The 11,558-nt window shown below is 31.4% G+C and overlaps 2 protein-coding genes and 1 long non-coding RNA gene across 3 annotated transcripts; 2 read left to right on the top strand and 1 right to left on the bottom strand.

The window, feature by feature from the left end:
* Positions 1-6,318: 6,318 nt before the first annotated feature.
* LOC115954408 lies at positions 6,319-6,818 on the bottom strand. Its single transcript, XR_004083907.1, has 2 exons — positions 6,619-6,818; positions 6,319-6,409 (listed from the first exon to the last, which is right to left on the bottom strand). It is a non-coding gene; the product is annotated as an uncharacterized LOC115954408 (long non-coding RNA).
* Positions 6,819-7,370: 552 nt separating this feature from the next.
* Positions 7,371-8,709, top strand: LOC115953689 (putative nuclease HARBI1). The gene is made up of 3 exons (XM_031071450.1): positions 7,371-7,904; positions 7,998-8,223; positions 8,312-8,709. The coding sequence occupies exons 1-3, from the start codon at positions 7,371-7,373 to the stop codon at positions 8,707-8,709; spliced, it is 1,158 nt and encodes a 385-aa protein (XP_030927310.1).
* Positions 8,710-8,942: 233 nt separating this feature from the next.
* On the top strand, positions 8,943-9,945 carry LOC115953698. The gene is made up of 2 exons (XM_031071460.1): positions 8,943-9,287; positions 9,370-9,945. Exons 1-2 carry the CDS (start codon positions 8,943-8,945, stop codon positions 9,943-9,945), a joined length of 921 nt encoding a protein of 306 aa, XP_030927320.1.
* Positions 9,946-11,558: the final 1,613 nt, after the last annotated feature.

Consider the following 11,558-nt stretch of genomic DNA (forward strand, 5'->3'; position numbering starts at 1 on the left):
AAGTTTGGAGGTGTTTGGATTTAATGCCTCCAAATTCTGAAATTTCAGGGTATAAAATCCAAACTCTTTTAAACTTTAGGAAGTAAAATCCAAACATCCCTAAAATTTAGGGGGTAAAATCCAAATTCTAAAACATTAAAGTGTAAAATCTAGACACCCTAAACCTTAGAAGGTAAAATCCAAATTCTGAAACCTCAAAGTGTAAAATCTAAACAGCCCTAAACGTTAAGGGTGTAATTTGCAATTTTTCTAAAAGATTAAATCATATTTTAATCATAAAAGTTAATTAACATTGAACACAATAAGCTTTTGTAAATAATGTGCCAAAATAATTAATTATATGTACGAAAGCATTTAATAATGATAATAAAAGTAAAAAAATTTACTTTATGATACTAAGAGACTCTGGTTGTCAAGAATCTTTTCAAAAAGATTTGAGAAGTGATGAAATTATTTTTTTATTAATTGGGATTTTTTTTTTTTTTGAAAAAAAAAAATTGTGATCTACATTTAGAATGATTATAGTTACTGAGTTATAATATTGTAAATAAATTGTGTGTGCAATTTAAACGTGCCTGCTTTATAACTTAAATCCCATATGGTTTTTTTTTTTTTTTTTTTTAATTTGCTCATAACACAAAAAAATGAAAGTTTCAATCACTTTAAGTAATCGATTTATATTCTAAACTTTTAAATTAATCTCATTGTTTTCTCTGCTAAGGAAAAACCGTAGGTCATCACATTTCACAGATCTTCTTTTTTTTTTTTTGGTTGGGTAAACATTCAAAGGGATGTGTGTGGTATGGGCTAATTCATTTTTTATTATATATTATTAAACTTTCTGTAGTGGCACTATTTTGTGCTAAAGCACACAAATAGTAATGATAAAATAGTTTTATAAGAATCAAGATTCTCTAAAATTCTTAGAGGATTCTCTAAAATTCTTAGAAAAACTCTTCCGTATAGAGTTACTTGATCAATCCTTATCTTTCTAACCATTTTTTGGATCCAAGTGTCAACCCCTCTACCTCATTTTCAACTTGTCATTACTTGAATCCTTACCTTTTATCCCTACCCTAAACCCTCCGTCCACATCCTAGCTACAACTAGGAACCAAAGTTGGTGGTTGCCATCCCTACCCTAAACCCTTTGCCTCATCCTCCAACCAGGAACCAAAGTTGGTGGTTGCCAATATAGTAAGATTAATCTCAAATTTGGTGTAGCAAATAACTCTTTTAGCAATTTCTATGATCTGGTATGCATCTGCCTTTAATCTTCTTCTTCTCACTATTTTTGTTTTAATCTCTTTTTTAGTAAATTTATTCTTACCAAAAACCTCTAATTCAGAATTGAATAACATTCTGAAAATCTTTTATTCGTCAAGCATTTGCTTTCTAAGTACAAATTTTGCATAGATAAATCACAAAATGAGCTAGATTTCTAACAAAATCTTATATCGTCTTTGAAGATAAAGGATGGTGAAAGATAAGGGGGAGGCAGAGGAAAAATTATCAAAAAACTTTTTACTCTATTGGACACAACTCCTTTACAGGATCTTAATTTGTTTTACTTAGGTGACTAAGGTGGTCACCTCAACTTTGATGTTAATTATTATAAATTGATCACTTGGCATTAAAATTGTGAAAATTAAAATGGACACTTGACATAACCAACCACTTCTTGCATATATATTGATAACCATCCTTCTTGCAGTAATTGTTTTAATCCAAAAAGAAAAAAGAAAAAGATAACCATCATTTATATTCCCATCCGAAATTCGTCAATTATCCCTTTGCCAAACATTCTTTATAGAGGAAGAACTTGACTTTATTCTAAATTTAAGTATGCTAACATTATATGAATTAATTACCTTATACCGTCTTTCATTCATCAAACTTTACAACTAAATTATCTTTCATTCATCCAACTTTACAACTAAATTTCTAATTAGGTGAACTAACCTAGATCCCAACACAATCCTCCAAATATGCAGTACACCTTTTTTGCAACTAACCTAGTTCCACATGTTATTAGTTTTCTCTAATATTTCAATAATTTTTGCCAAGAGCCTTACAACTCAATTAGTTGGCACATTTTAGTACTTTTAGTTACTACAGATATCCAAGGTTCAAATCAACATACCCCTCAACTATCGATCTATAAAAAACAAAAATATATTTCAATAATTTTCTTTGAAAAAATTGTAATCTTTAGAATTGTATTATTTTATAAACAAAATAGAAAGATAAAGTGGCACAGTGATTTGATCATACTATATTTGTTTACAAACTTGAAATTGCATGATATTAGTAACTAATATAGAAACATATGTTTCATACCTACTAAAAAATGTAAAGGATTGATTGTATTAGAAGAGGAGAGAATCAAGTTGCTCCTGTATTAGCCCAATTTGCTAGGAATATTACTGAAAATATGTATTTGATGGAAGATGTTCCCCCAATAGCTAGAGAAGCTTTGTACCAAGATGGTAATTTTGTTGATTAAATGAATGATATGCTTTTGTTTCAAAAAAAAAAAAAAATGTAAATATCATTTTGATAACATAAAAATGCAAGTATCCTTCAATTTTTTTTTTTTTTTTTTTTTTTTTTTTTTTTTTTTTACATTCATGATTGTGTATTATTAATTTCTTTTTCTATTTCTTCTGTAAAAAATAAAAAAATAAAAAAAAAAATTGTGTTGGTTCATGATTTTTTTTTTTTTTTTTGTTGTTTGGTTCAATTGTTGCAAAAACAACTAAATTGGAGTAAGAATACCATATTTCAAATCAATTGTTTCTCATGTAAAGCTTATAAAAAATATATATAAAATTTTCATTATACTTAAATAATTAATGCATCACTTAAAATAACTAATATAACAAAATAAATGTGTTTATCCTATTATTAATCTTTTTAATTACATATAATAAATACTATAATGTTGGTTCCATATATATATATATATATATATATATAAGAAGTTAGGAAATCTAAATGGTTAAGATTATTTTTAGTGAATACACGAATTTTTTTTAAAAAAAATTTAATTAAATTTTAGATGGCTTTTAAGTCAATTGTTGTCAAAACTGAAAAAGAATGTCATATTTTAGATGATGATGATGATTATTGTTATTATTATTCCAAATAAAAATTGTTCCTTATATAGAATTTATTAAAAAGAAACATTTAAATTCCTTTAATATAAATAATTAATGCACAATAATAGATAATTAATATATGCACTTACTCTATTGGCTAATTCAATGAATAAATACTTCGATATAAATGCAAACTCTGTTGAAGTGGAAGTCTAAATAAAGAGAATCTCAAGAAATGTCTCATATAGCAAAAACTCATGCTTTCTCACATGACGTATACATACATATATACTTACTTACATATGTATATATATATATATATATATATATATATTAATTGATTAGTGTTGATCTATGAAATTTAGCAATTAAGCCTCTAAGATGATGAAGTCTAATTAAGATGTACATGTTTTCTTTACAGTAAAGGTCACAAAGCAATAGTTTGTGGCTTAAAAGCCCGAACAGAGAAGACAACACATGCCACTGCATTTATTAAAATAAATTCTTTATTACTAAATTATTACACAGAAACAATTGGTTTACCTAGAATTTCGAAAGGACTAGCGCACACAATCTAAGAAGGTTATGCAAAAACCCACATGAGCTATATCATATTGTGTTCAATAAGAAAACAAATAACAAAATCTAAAATCTAAAACTCGTAAACATTAGGATCATTATGTTTTGTCTAAAACTAGTGTTCTAAATATTTAAGACGAGAAAATTTATTAAAAGAAAATCTATTTATATGCATGAACCAAAAGAAAATTTATCAAAAGAAGAGAGAAGAAAACGCTCACCTTAGCATTCACAGAAGCCAGGAAGACCACAATATATACACCAAAATCAAAAGAAATTAATAAACAAACGATTAAAAAAAAAAAGACAAATAGAATTCAGGGAATGAAATTGAAATAAGAAGATAGAAGAAAAGGATAGAATTAACAAAAGGAATATACAAATCTGAAAAATAAAAAGCAAAAAATAGATGAAGACATTTTTTTTCACCGCAGAATCAACCAAATGGTGATGGCCTCATGGTGGTGCTTTGGTGGCCTTCCAATTTATTTTTCTCTCTATTGTTTAAAGTCAGTGGTGAGTTAGGAATAGTGATATAGTTGGCGGCAAAGGAAAGAGTCGATAAAGGGGAGGAATCGTTTAAAAGAGAGGAGCTTTAGACTCTATTTAGTTCACCCATAGAAGTGTGCACACGAGATGTTCTTGCTTAGGTGAATGAGTGTCATTATCGCGGTCTCCTAGGCTTCCGTATTAGGTGTTAATGGGTTGGAAAAATATTTAAAAATTTAGATGGAACACATGGTGTAAAATGGGCATTCAATTTACAATCTAATTAGATATTCTCTCTCTCTCTCTCTCTCTCTTCAACTTTTTTTTTTTTTTTTTTTTTGAGATTCAATGTAGTACCTTTTATTCAAAGAAAAACCATCAAAGTTTAATAGAAACAAAAGAAAGAAACTATAGTGGAGCATCCTCCATCCACGCACTATAATCTGAAACATTTAAAGTAAAAAGAGCTAAAATATAAGCAACCATATTACCCTCTCTCTTAACATGAGAGTAGTGTGATTTACTAAAACATCTAGCCAAAACAACTCCAAACCCTGATTTTCACTCCCAACTGAATAGTGCATCATCAAAATTGACCTTAACCATGTCCAAGATAGGAGCTCTCCAATGAACTCGAATCGGTGTGGACTATGGTTGGGAAGCTTGCTGCACCACCTGGAATTCTGTTAGGAGTTTTTTGGCCATGTTTGCAAGCTGATTTGGATTGCACCAAGGTTGGTTAGTTTTGACTAGAATCCGATATGTCCATATTGACCAAATCATGACCAAGAACCACTCTATATTCTGTTTTGTTTTGATCATCCACAACAGCACCTCTTTGAAGTCCATGAATGCTGCTTCCACGGTAGAACAGTGAGGAGAGAGACTGCACGTAGTAGCATTTATTTTTCTTGCCACTTCATGAGGGAATTTATGAATTTTCTCACGTTCCCCTTCGTTGCTAGATGTGCTCATATGCCCTGCCTCCTTAGTACCCGTTGTATCAAACTTCCTTATTTCCTTTTCAATAACTAAGAGTTGTGAAAGGAATAAATCACCTTGGCATTTATTTTTGGAATGTGATTGAGGGAATAAATGATCGTGGCAATTATTTTCGGAAATTGACTCTGAGAATAACAGATTTGGCTTCTCTTGGTTTAGCACGTTTCCTGCCTCAGATTCCCTTTCCTTATCAGTTACAAATTTTGAATTTGTAACGGACTTGGAATTAATGTCATCCCCTGAATTTTCGATTTCCATAATTGCTTCTCCTTCTCCAGTCCGATCAACCACTATGCCTGAAAATTCGCCTTCCTGTCGCTGAACTGGCGGAGGTCTCATAGGACGCCTGAAAATTCTCCTTCCTATTGTTTCATAGATACTTTCTGCCACAGCCCTATTCATGAATCTGTAGGGAACATCATGTACCCTATGGTTGACACAATGCTTGATTTTGAGACCATTTGTAGAGCGCTAGATTTGTTTATAGAGCACCATCTTGAGGAATCTGCTTGTTAGAAATTTTGCCAGACCAAGCACATGAGTTTGTCTAGCATTCTATTCGCTGGACCAGGCACACCGGTTTGTCTAGCACTCTGTTCGTGAAGACTTTTCTCCCCCCCTGAACCTGTACCTTATTCCCTCAAACTGGATTGCTTTATCGGTTGATTAGGGCTCCGTTTGGGAGGAGGGAAGGGAATGGAATGGAATGGAATAAAAGGAATATTTTTAGAATATTATTCCCTCCTCTTGTTTGGGAGTTTTAATGGAGGGAATGGAATGTCCATTCCCTTGTTTGGGAGTTTAGTGGGAGGGAATGGAATGGTTAGGAGGGAATGCTCATTCCTCCCTTTTCCTTCAAAACCTCAAATTTTTGTTCCCCTCAAAATTGGGAGGAATGAGAGGGAATGGATTTAGGTTTAATGAAATTTTTGTTAAAATCCCTAAAATACCCCTTCAATATCAACCCTTTTTTTCTCATTTAGCCGTAAAAAAATATAGCTATCATTCTATTGTCCGTTCTTTGTTCTCTGTAGAGTGAAGCTGCTGCCGTTGGTCTTGCTTTTTCTTTTGTCTGCTACAATTTTCGATTATTGCTCAATCCAAGTATGTGTATCTTTTTCTTTTTCTTTACGGTTGTTTGCTAGGCCTTTTTTTTTTTTTTTTTTTTTAATTTTTATGAACTGTTTGCTATGAGAGTGATATATAGTGTTTTTGTTTGATCAGCCTCCCTCTGTCTCCCTGTATTGTATTCGGATATGAATGGTTTGTAAATAGTTAGTTGTTTTATAATATATATCCCTTTTAACCAAAAAAAAAAATATATATATATATATATATACATATATACATATAGTGCTTTTGTACACCTAAAAACCAAAACAAACTAGCATTTTATACACCTAAAAATCTTGAAAGTGAAAAGAAACAAAAATTGCTGTTAGAGTTACCTGTACAGCTAAGATTCGAACTTGTATTTAGAAATTTGAAAGTGAGAACTGCTAAAAAAACTGCTGTAGAACTACTGTAAATTTGAAAGTGAGAACTGCCGGAGGACTCGCCCAATTTTCTTTTTACTCTGTTTCTGCTCTGCTTCCTCTGTTATTTATGATCTCTGCTTCCTCACGATCTCTGCTTCCTCTGTTATTTATGAAGCAAGTGGTGTGTTGAACTTCCAGTTTTAACTATTTAATGCTACTATATCTCCAAGGCTTCACACGTGTATGGTTAATAGGAAATATCTACAAAAGCTAGTGTTCAAGGTTAGACAACAGACAAGTGTGCGGTTAAGAAAAAAACAAGAATAAAAAAAAAAATTTAATGAGAAAAAAGTAAAATGTAAAGTATTTTAATTAATATAATAGTAGGTGAGAATATCAACACAGTGTCGTAGAGTATCATAAAGTATTTTAATTAATATAATAGTAGGTAGGTGAGAATATCATTGCCATGGTTATTTTACTATTATTCTCTTACAATTGACTTGCTAAAATGCTAGGCATTGGGACCAATTTATATTATATGAGAAAGAAATTAAAGGATTATCATATTTATGTTATATTTTATATATTTATTTATGAATGTTGAGATACAATACTAAATAATAAAGATGTAAATGTATTTATGCATGTGTGTATATCTGCTTACAATGTGCCCATAATTTTCTAAGTTGGACTAATAACATAGCTATTTTTTTACTTAGATGGATTTGAATGATGAGGTACTTAAGACCATAATTTTTTCGGACTTTATGCGGAAACTAGCATTGGTTCATGCTGCATGCCGTTATTTGTGCTACATTATCCATCAAAGGCAACGACTAAAAAGAAAACGTGTTCCCCACATCCCTACACAATCAACCATAGAAAGACAAAAAGTTCGTGATGAACTAATGTCTCGACTTAGGAATAGTAAAAAATGCTATGATGTAATACGCATGGGTCCACAAGCTTTTCAAGGTTTGTGTGACATTTTGCAGAGAGATGGTGATCTTCAAGACACACAGCGTGCCACGGTTGAAGAGCAAGTTGGCAAGTTTCTTCACATGTTAGCACATAATCAGACAACTCGTACAATGTCCTTCTTTTTTTGTCGTTCCAGTGAGACCATTAGTCGCCATTTCCATAACGTGCTAAGATCAATAATTATGTTAGAGGATCAATTCCTTCAACAACCTGATGGAACCCAAGTGCCACTTGAAATACTACAAAGTAGTAGGTTCAACCCATATTTTAAGGTAAATATATCATGCATATAATTTATATTTGATAGTAGTTTAATACAAATATATTTTAAGGTAAATGTTTTGAGAGATAATGTTAAATCTTAGGATTGTATTGGGGCACTTGATGGAACACATGTTCGTGTCAAAGTGTCTAATGAGGATGCACCAAGATATCGGGGTAGTAAGGGTTACACAACACAAAATGTCTTGGCAGCATGCTCATTTGATTTAAAATTCACATACGTGTTACCAGGTTGGGAAGGAACTGCGTCAGATTCAAGAATAATAAAGAGTGCTTTAACTAGAAACGATAATTTAAAAATCCCACAAGGTAAATTTAATTCAAATACGTATTAGGGTGTATTCTTTATAATTAAAAAATTTGTAGTATATAATTAATGGTTGTTATTGTTTATTAGGTAAATATTATCTTGTTGATGCGGGATACATGAATAGAAGTCGTTTGATTGCACCTTATAGGGGAGTGCGTTATCATTTAAAAGAGTACTCTGTTCGTCCCCCTGAAAATGCTAAAGAATTGTTTAATTTGCGACATACGTCATTACGCACTGCTATTGAAAGAGCATTTGGTGTACTTAAAAAGAGATTTCCTATCATAGCAAGTACTACAGAGCCTAATTATTGTGTTGACACTCAAAATGAAATCATTTTAGCATGTTGCATACTTCATAATTATTTAATGGGTGTCGATCCTGATGAAAGTCTTATTGCTGAAGTTAATGAAGATGTTTTGCATTCTCATCGTGAACGTGTGGCCCCTACTCCAAGAGAAGATGATGAGGATGCTAGGCAATGAGATATTATTAGAGATTCTATAGCATCAGCTATGTGGCAAAACTATGTCCAAATGTGATAGCTTTTGGGTTTATTGTTGTCATGTCGTTTAAGACTATGTTATATTTCAATTACTTAGACCTAAATGTTATGCAAATTTCTCTTTTCATTTTGATATTGCTCTCTATATTTTGATAATTAATATTAATATTTACACAATATTTTATATGTGTTTTTTGACCTATTAATTATAGCATGGGTAAGATATCAAAGAAGAATGGTGGAGATCCAAGCAAAGAAGTACAATGGAGTAGTGTTATGGATGATGCTTTAGTGGATGCTTTTTTACATCAGGTGATCATAGGTGGTAGAGTTAATGGAACTTTTACCTCTAAGGCATATGATGACATAGTGAAAGAATTGGTTGAAAAATTTAACATGGAGATTAACAAGGATAAGGTGAAAAATCGACAAAAGACACTGAAGAAGAATTTTCATGAATGCTATGACATATTTAAAGATGGATTGAGTGGTTTTGAATGGAATGATTCTTTAAATATGTGGACAGCTGAACCAGAAGTTTGGGAGCCACTCATAGCGGTAAATTACCATTTTTTGTGAGTTTAATTTTGTGTTACATAATTATATCTGTTGTTTAACCATTTGTCTTGGTTTGTAACAGTCTAAACCTGTAGCCAAAAAGTGGATGACAACACCTATACCCAACTACTCTAAAATAGCACAACTTTGGGCCAAAGATAGAGCAAAAGGTGATCATGCTGAAACTGCAAAGGAGAAACGTGCTAGGTATGCTGCATCGACCACTATTGATGAGATTGATAATTTGATATCTCAAAATGAAGCTTCTTTGGAAAACTTTGAAGTGGAAGATGATCAGAGGTCACCAGAAATTAATGTTGCACGTTCTCGAGTATCATCACAAGATGCAATGTCTTCTAAAAGCAAGAAAAGACGACTGGCAGAAGATGATGAACTCGGGAATGTAATTTCTCAGTCATTTGATAATGTATCAAAAGCAATTGATAGGGCGACTGAGGTTATGACAAAGTGTTTTTCAAAGTCATATGGAGCAGAAGTTCACGCAACTTTGGGCGTACTGGACTTAGATCCAATATCAAAGACTGAGGCTTACATATTTTTGATGGAAAATCCAACATATAAGGAGATGTTCTTTGGTTGCCCAGATCATGAGCGCAAATGTGTCTTACTGACACTGATGTCTAGGCCTAAAAATTAAAAAAATGTGGGATTTTTTGGCGAACCTTAGTTTTGGAATAGATAATGTTATTTTGTTTTGTTTTGGCAAGACTCATTACCGGAATTTTTTTTTAAAAGATATTTGTTTGCATTGTTAGACAATATTTATTTTGTTGAGAATAAATATGTGATGCATGAATTGCTTTACACATAGAAATATACATAACTTGTTTTTTAGCAATTATAAGTTTTCATTGATTATTTTTTATGTTCTTTAAAATGAGGGGTATAATAGTAATGTTATTATAAAATGATTCTATTCCATTCCTTCTAATGTTACTTCCAAACGCTGTTACTTACTTTTCATTCCATTCCATTCCTTTCCATTCCTTTATTTTATAACATCCAAACAAGATTTTTAAATTTCATTCCATTCCATTCATTTCCCTACTAAATCCATTCCATTCCATTCTATTCCATTCCATTCCTTTAATGATTATTCCATTCCATTCCTTTATAAACTCCCAAACGGACCCTAGAGGTCAAATCCTCCAGATGATTAGAAAAAAACTAAGAGAAAAAAACTGAAAGAGGATACTGCAAAAAGAAACACTGAAGTGTTTCCCCACCCCACAAAGAAAAACCCAACAAACCTTAAAATAACCTTGTTATTTTAAGGAATACAAACTCACCTTCTAAGAGAAGGGACAACTATCCTACTGTTCTAGGAGAAGCACGAAGCTTTCTTAGAAACAGAGATACAACTATGCTTGGTCGTTTTTTGACAACTTTGAATGGGATGCTAGTTTCTCTGTTTGATTTAGCCTTTCTTGATGATGATATGGTTGCTCATGATGACTGAAATTCCTTTTACAAATCACCAATAAAATTGAAGTGAAGTATGAAATCAATTGGAATGAAAGTATTTAGCTATATTTGTAGCAAAATAGTTTCTTTTTCTTTTTTTGAGAATCAAGTTGGCATGGTTTTATTTAGTTACTAGAAAATCATAAACAATATTAAATATATCTAGAGGAACAAATTTCATCCAAACTAGAAAAAGAAAAAGAAGACTAGTTTTTCATGCTAAGGCATGGGCTACAATGTTGTCTTATCTCCTAGTATGAGAGAAGGAATGGTTCGTCGCTAACGAACTGCGATAGACTCAATGTCTTTAACAAGATATCTAATGGATGAAAGAGGAGAAACAACATAATTAAGGGTATTAATAGCAATCTTTAAATCACACTCAAATATGGAATAGTGAATACCGAGCTCAAGCACAAATTGAACAGCCCTATGAGCCACTAGCATCTCCAACACTACTATTGACACAGACAATGGAATTTTCTCAAACATGGCAGCCAACACTGCTAAAAACATTGAACGACTGTCTATTTAGGATTCTCCGGGAAAATTTTTTTTAATAAATGTGGAGTGACTCAACCTCAAATATATATATATATATATATATATATATATTTTTTTTGAGAAAAGACCTTGAATATATATATATATATATATATATTTTTTTTAAAGAAAGTTTCAACCTATGGTGTCCACTCTTAATGATAACTCATTATCATGAAACCAAGAATGATTTTAATAACAAAAATTACCAAAAGTATTAGCTATATTTGTAAAAATATATAT

This window comes from Quercus lobata, chromosome 1, assembly GCF_001633185.2.
Source record: "Quercus lobata isolate SW786 chromosome 1, ValleyOak3.0 Primary Assembly, whole genome shotgun sequence".
NCBI classification, from domain to species: Eukaryota; Viridiplantae; Streptophyta; class Magnoliopsida; order Fagales; family Fagaceae; genus Quercus; species Quercus lobata.

Bases quoted from the DNA above. Each gene is read 5' to 3' on its own strand.
- LOC115953689 (XM_031071450.1), top strand. From the start codon at position 7,371: ATGGATTTGAATGATGAGGTACTTAAGACCATAATTTTTTCGGACTTT. The intron at 7,905-7,997 runs GTAAATATATCA...GTTAAATCTTAG, and splicing joins GGTTCAACCCATATTTTAAG to GATTGTATTGGGGCACTTGA. The intron at 8,224-8,311 runs GTAAATTTAATT...ATTGTTTATTAG, and splicing joins TAATTTAAAAATCCCACAAG to GTAAATATTATCTTGTTGAT.
- LOC115953698 (XM_031071460.1), top strand. From the start codon at position 8,943: ATGGGTAAGATATCAAAGAAGAATGGTGGAGATCCAAGCAAAGAAGTA. The intron at 9,288-9,369 runs GTAAATTACCAT...GGTTTGTAACAG, and splicing joins TTTGGGAGCCACTCATAGCG to TCTAAACCTGTAGCCAAAAA.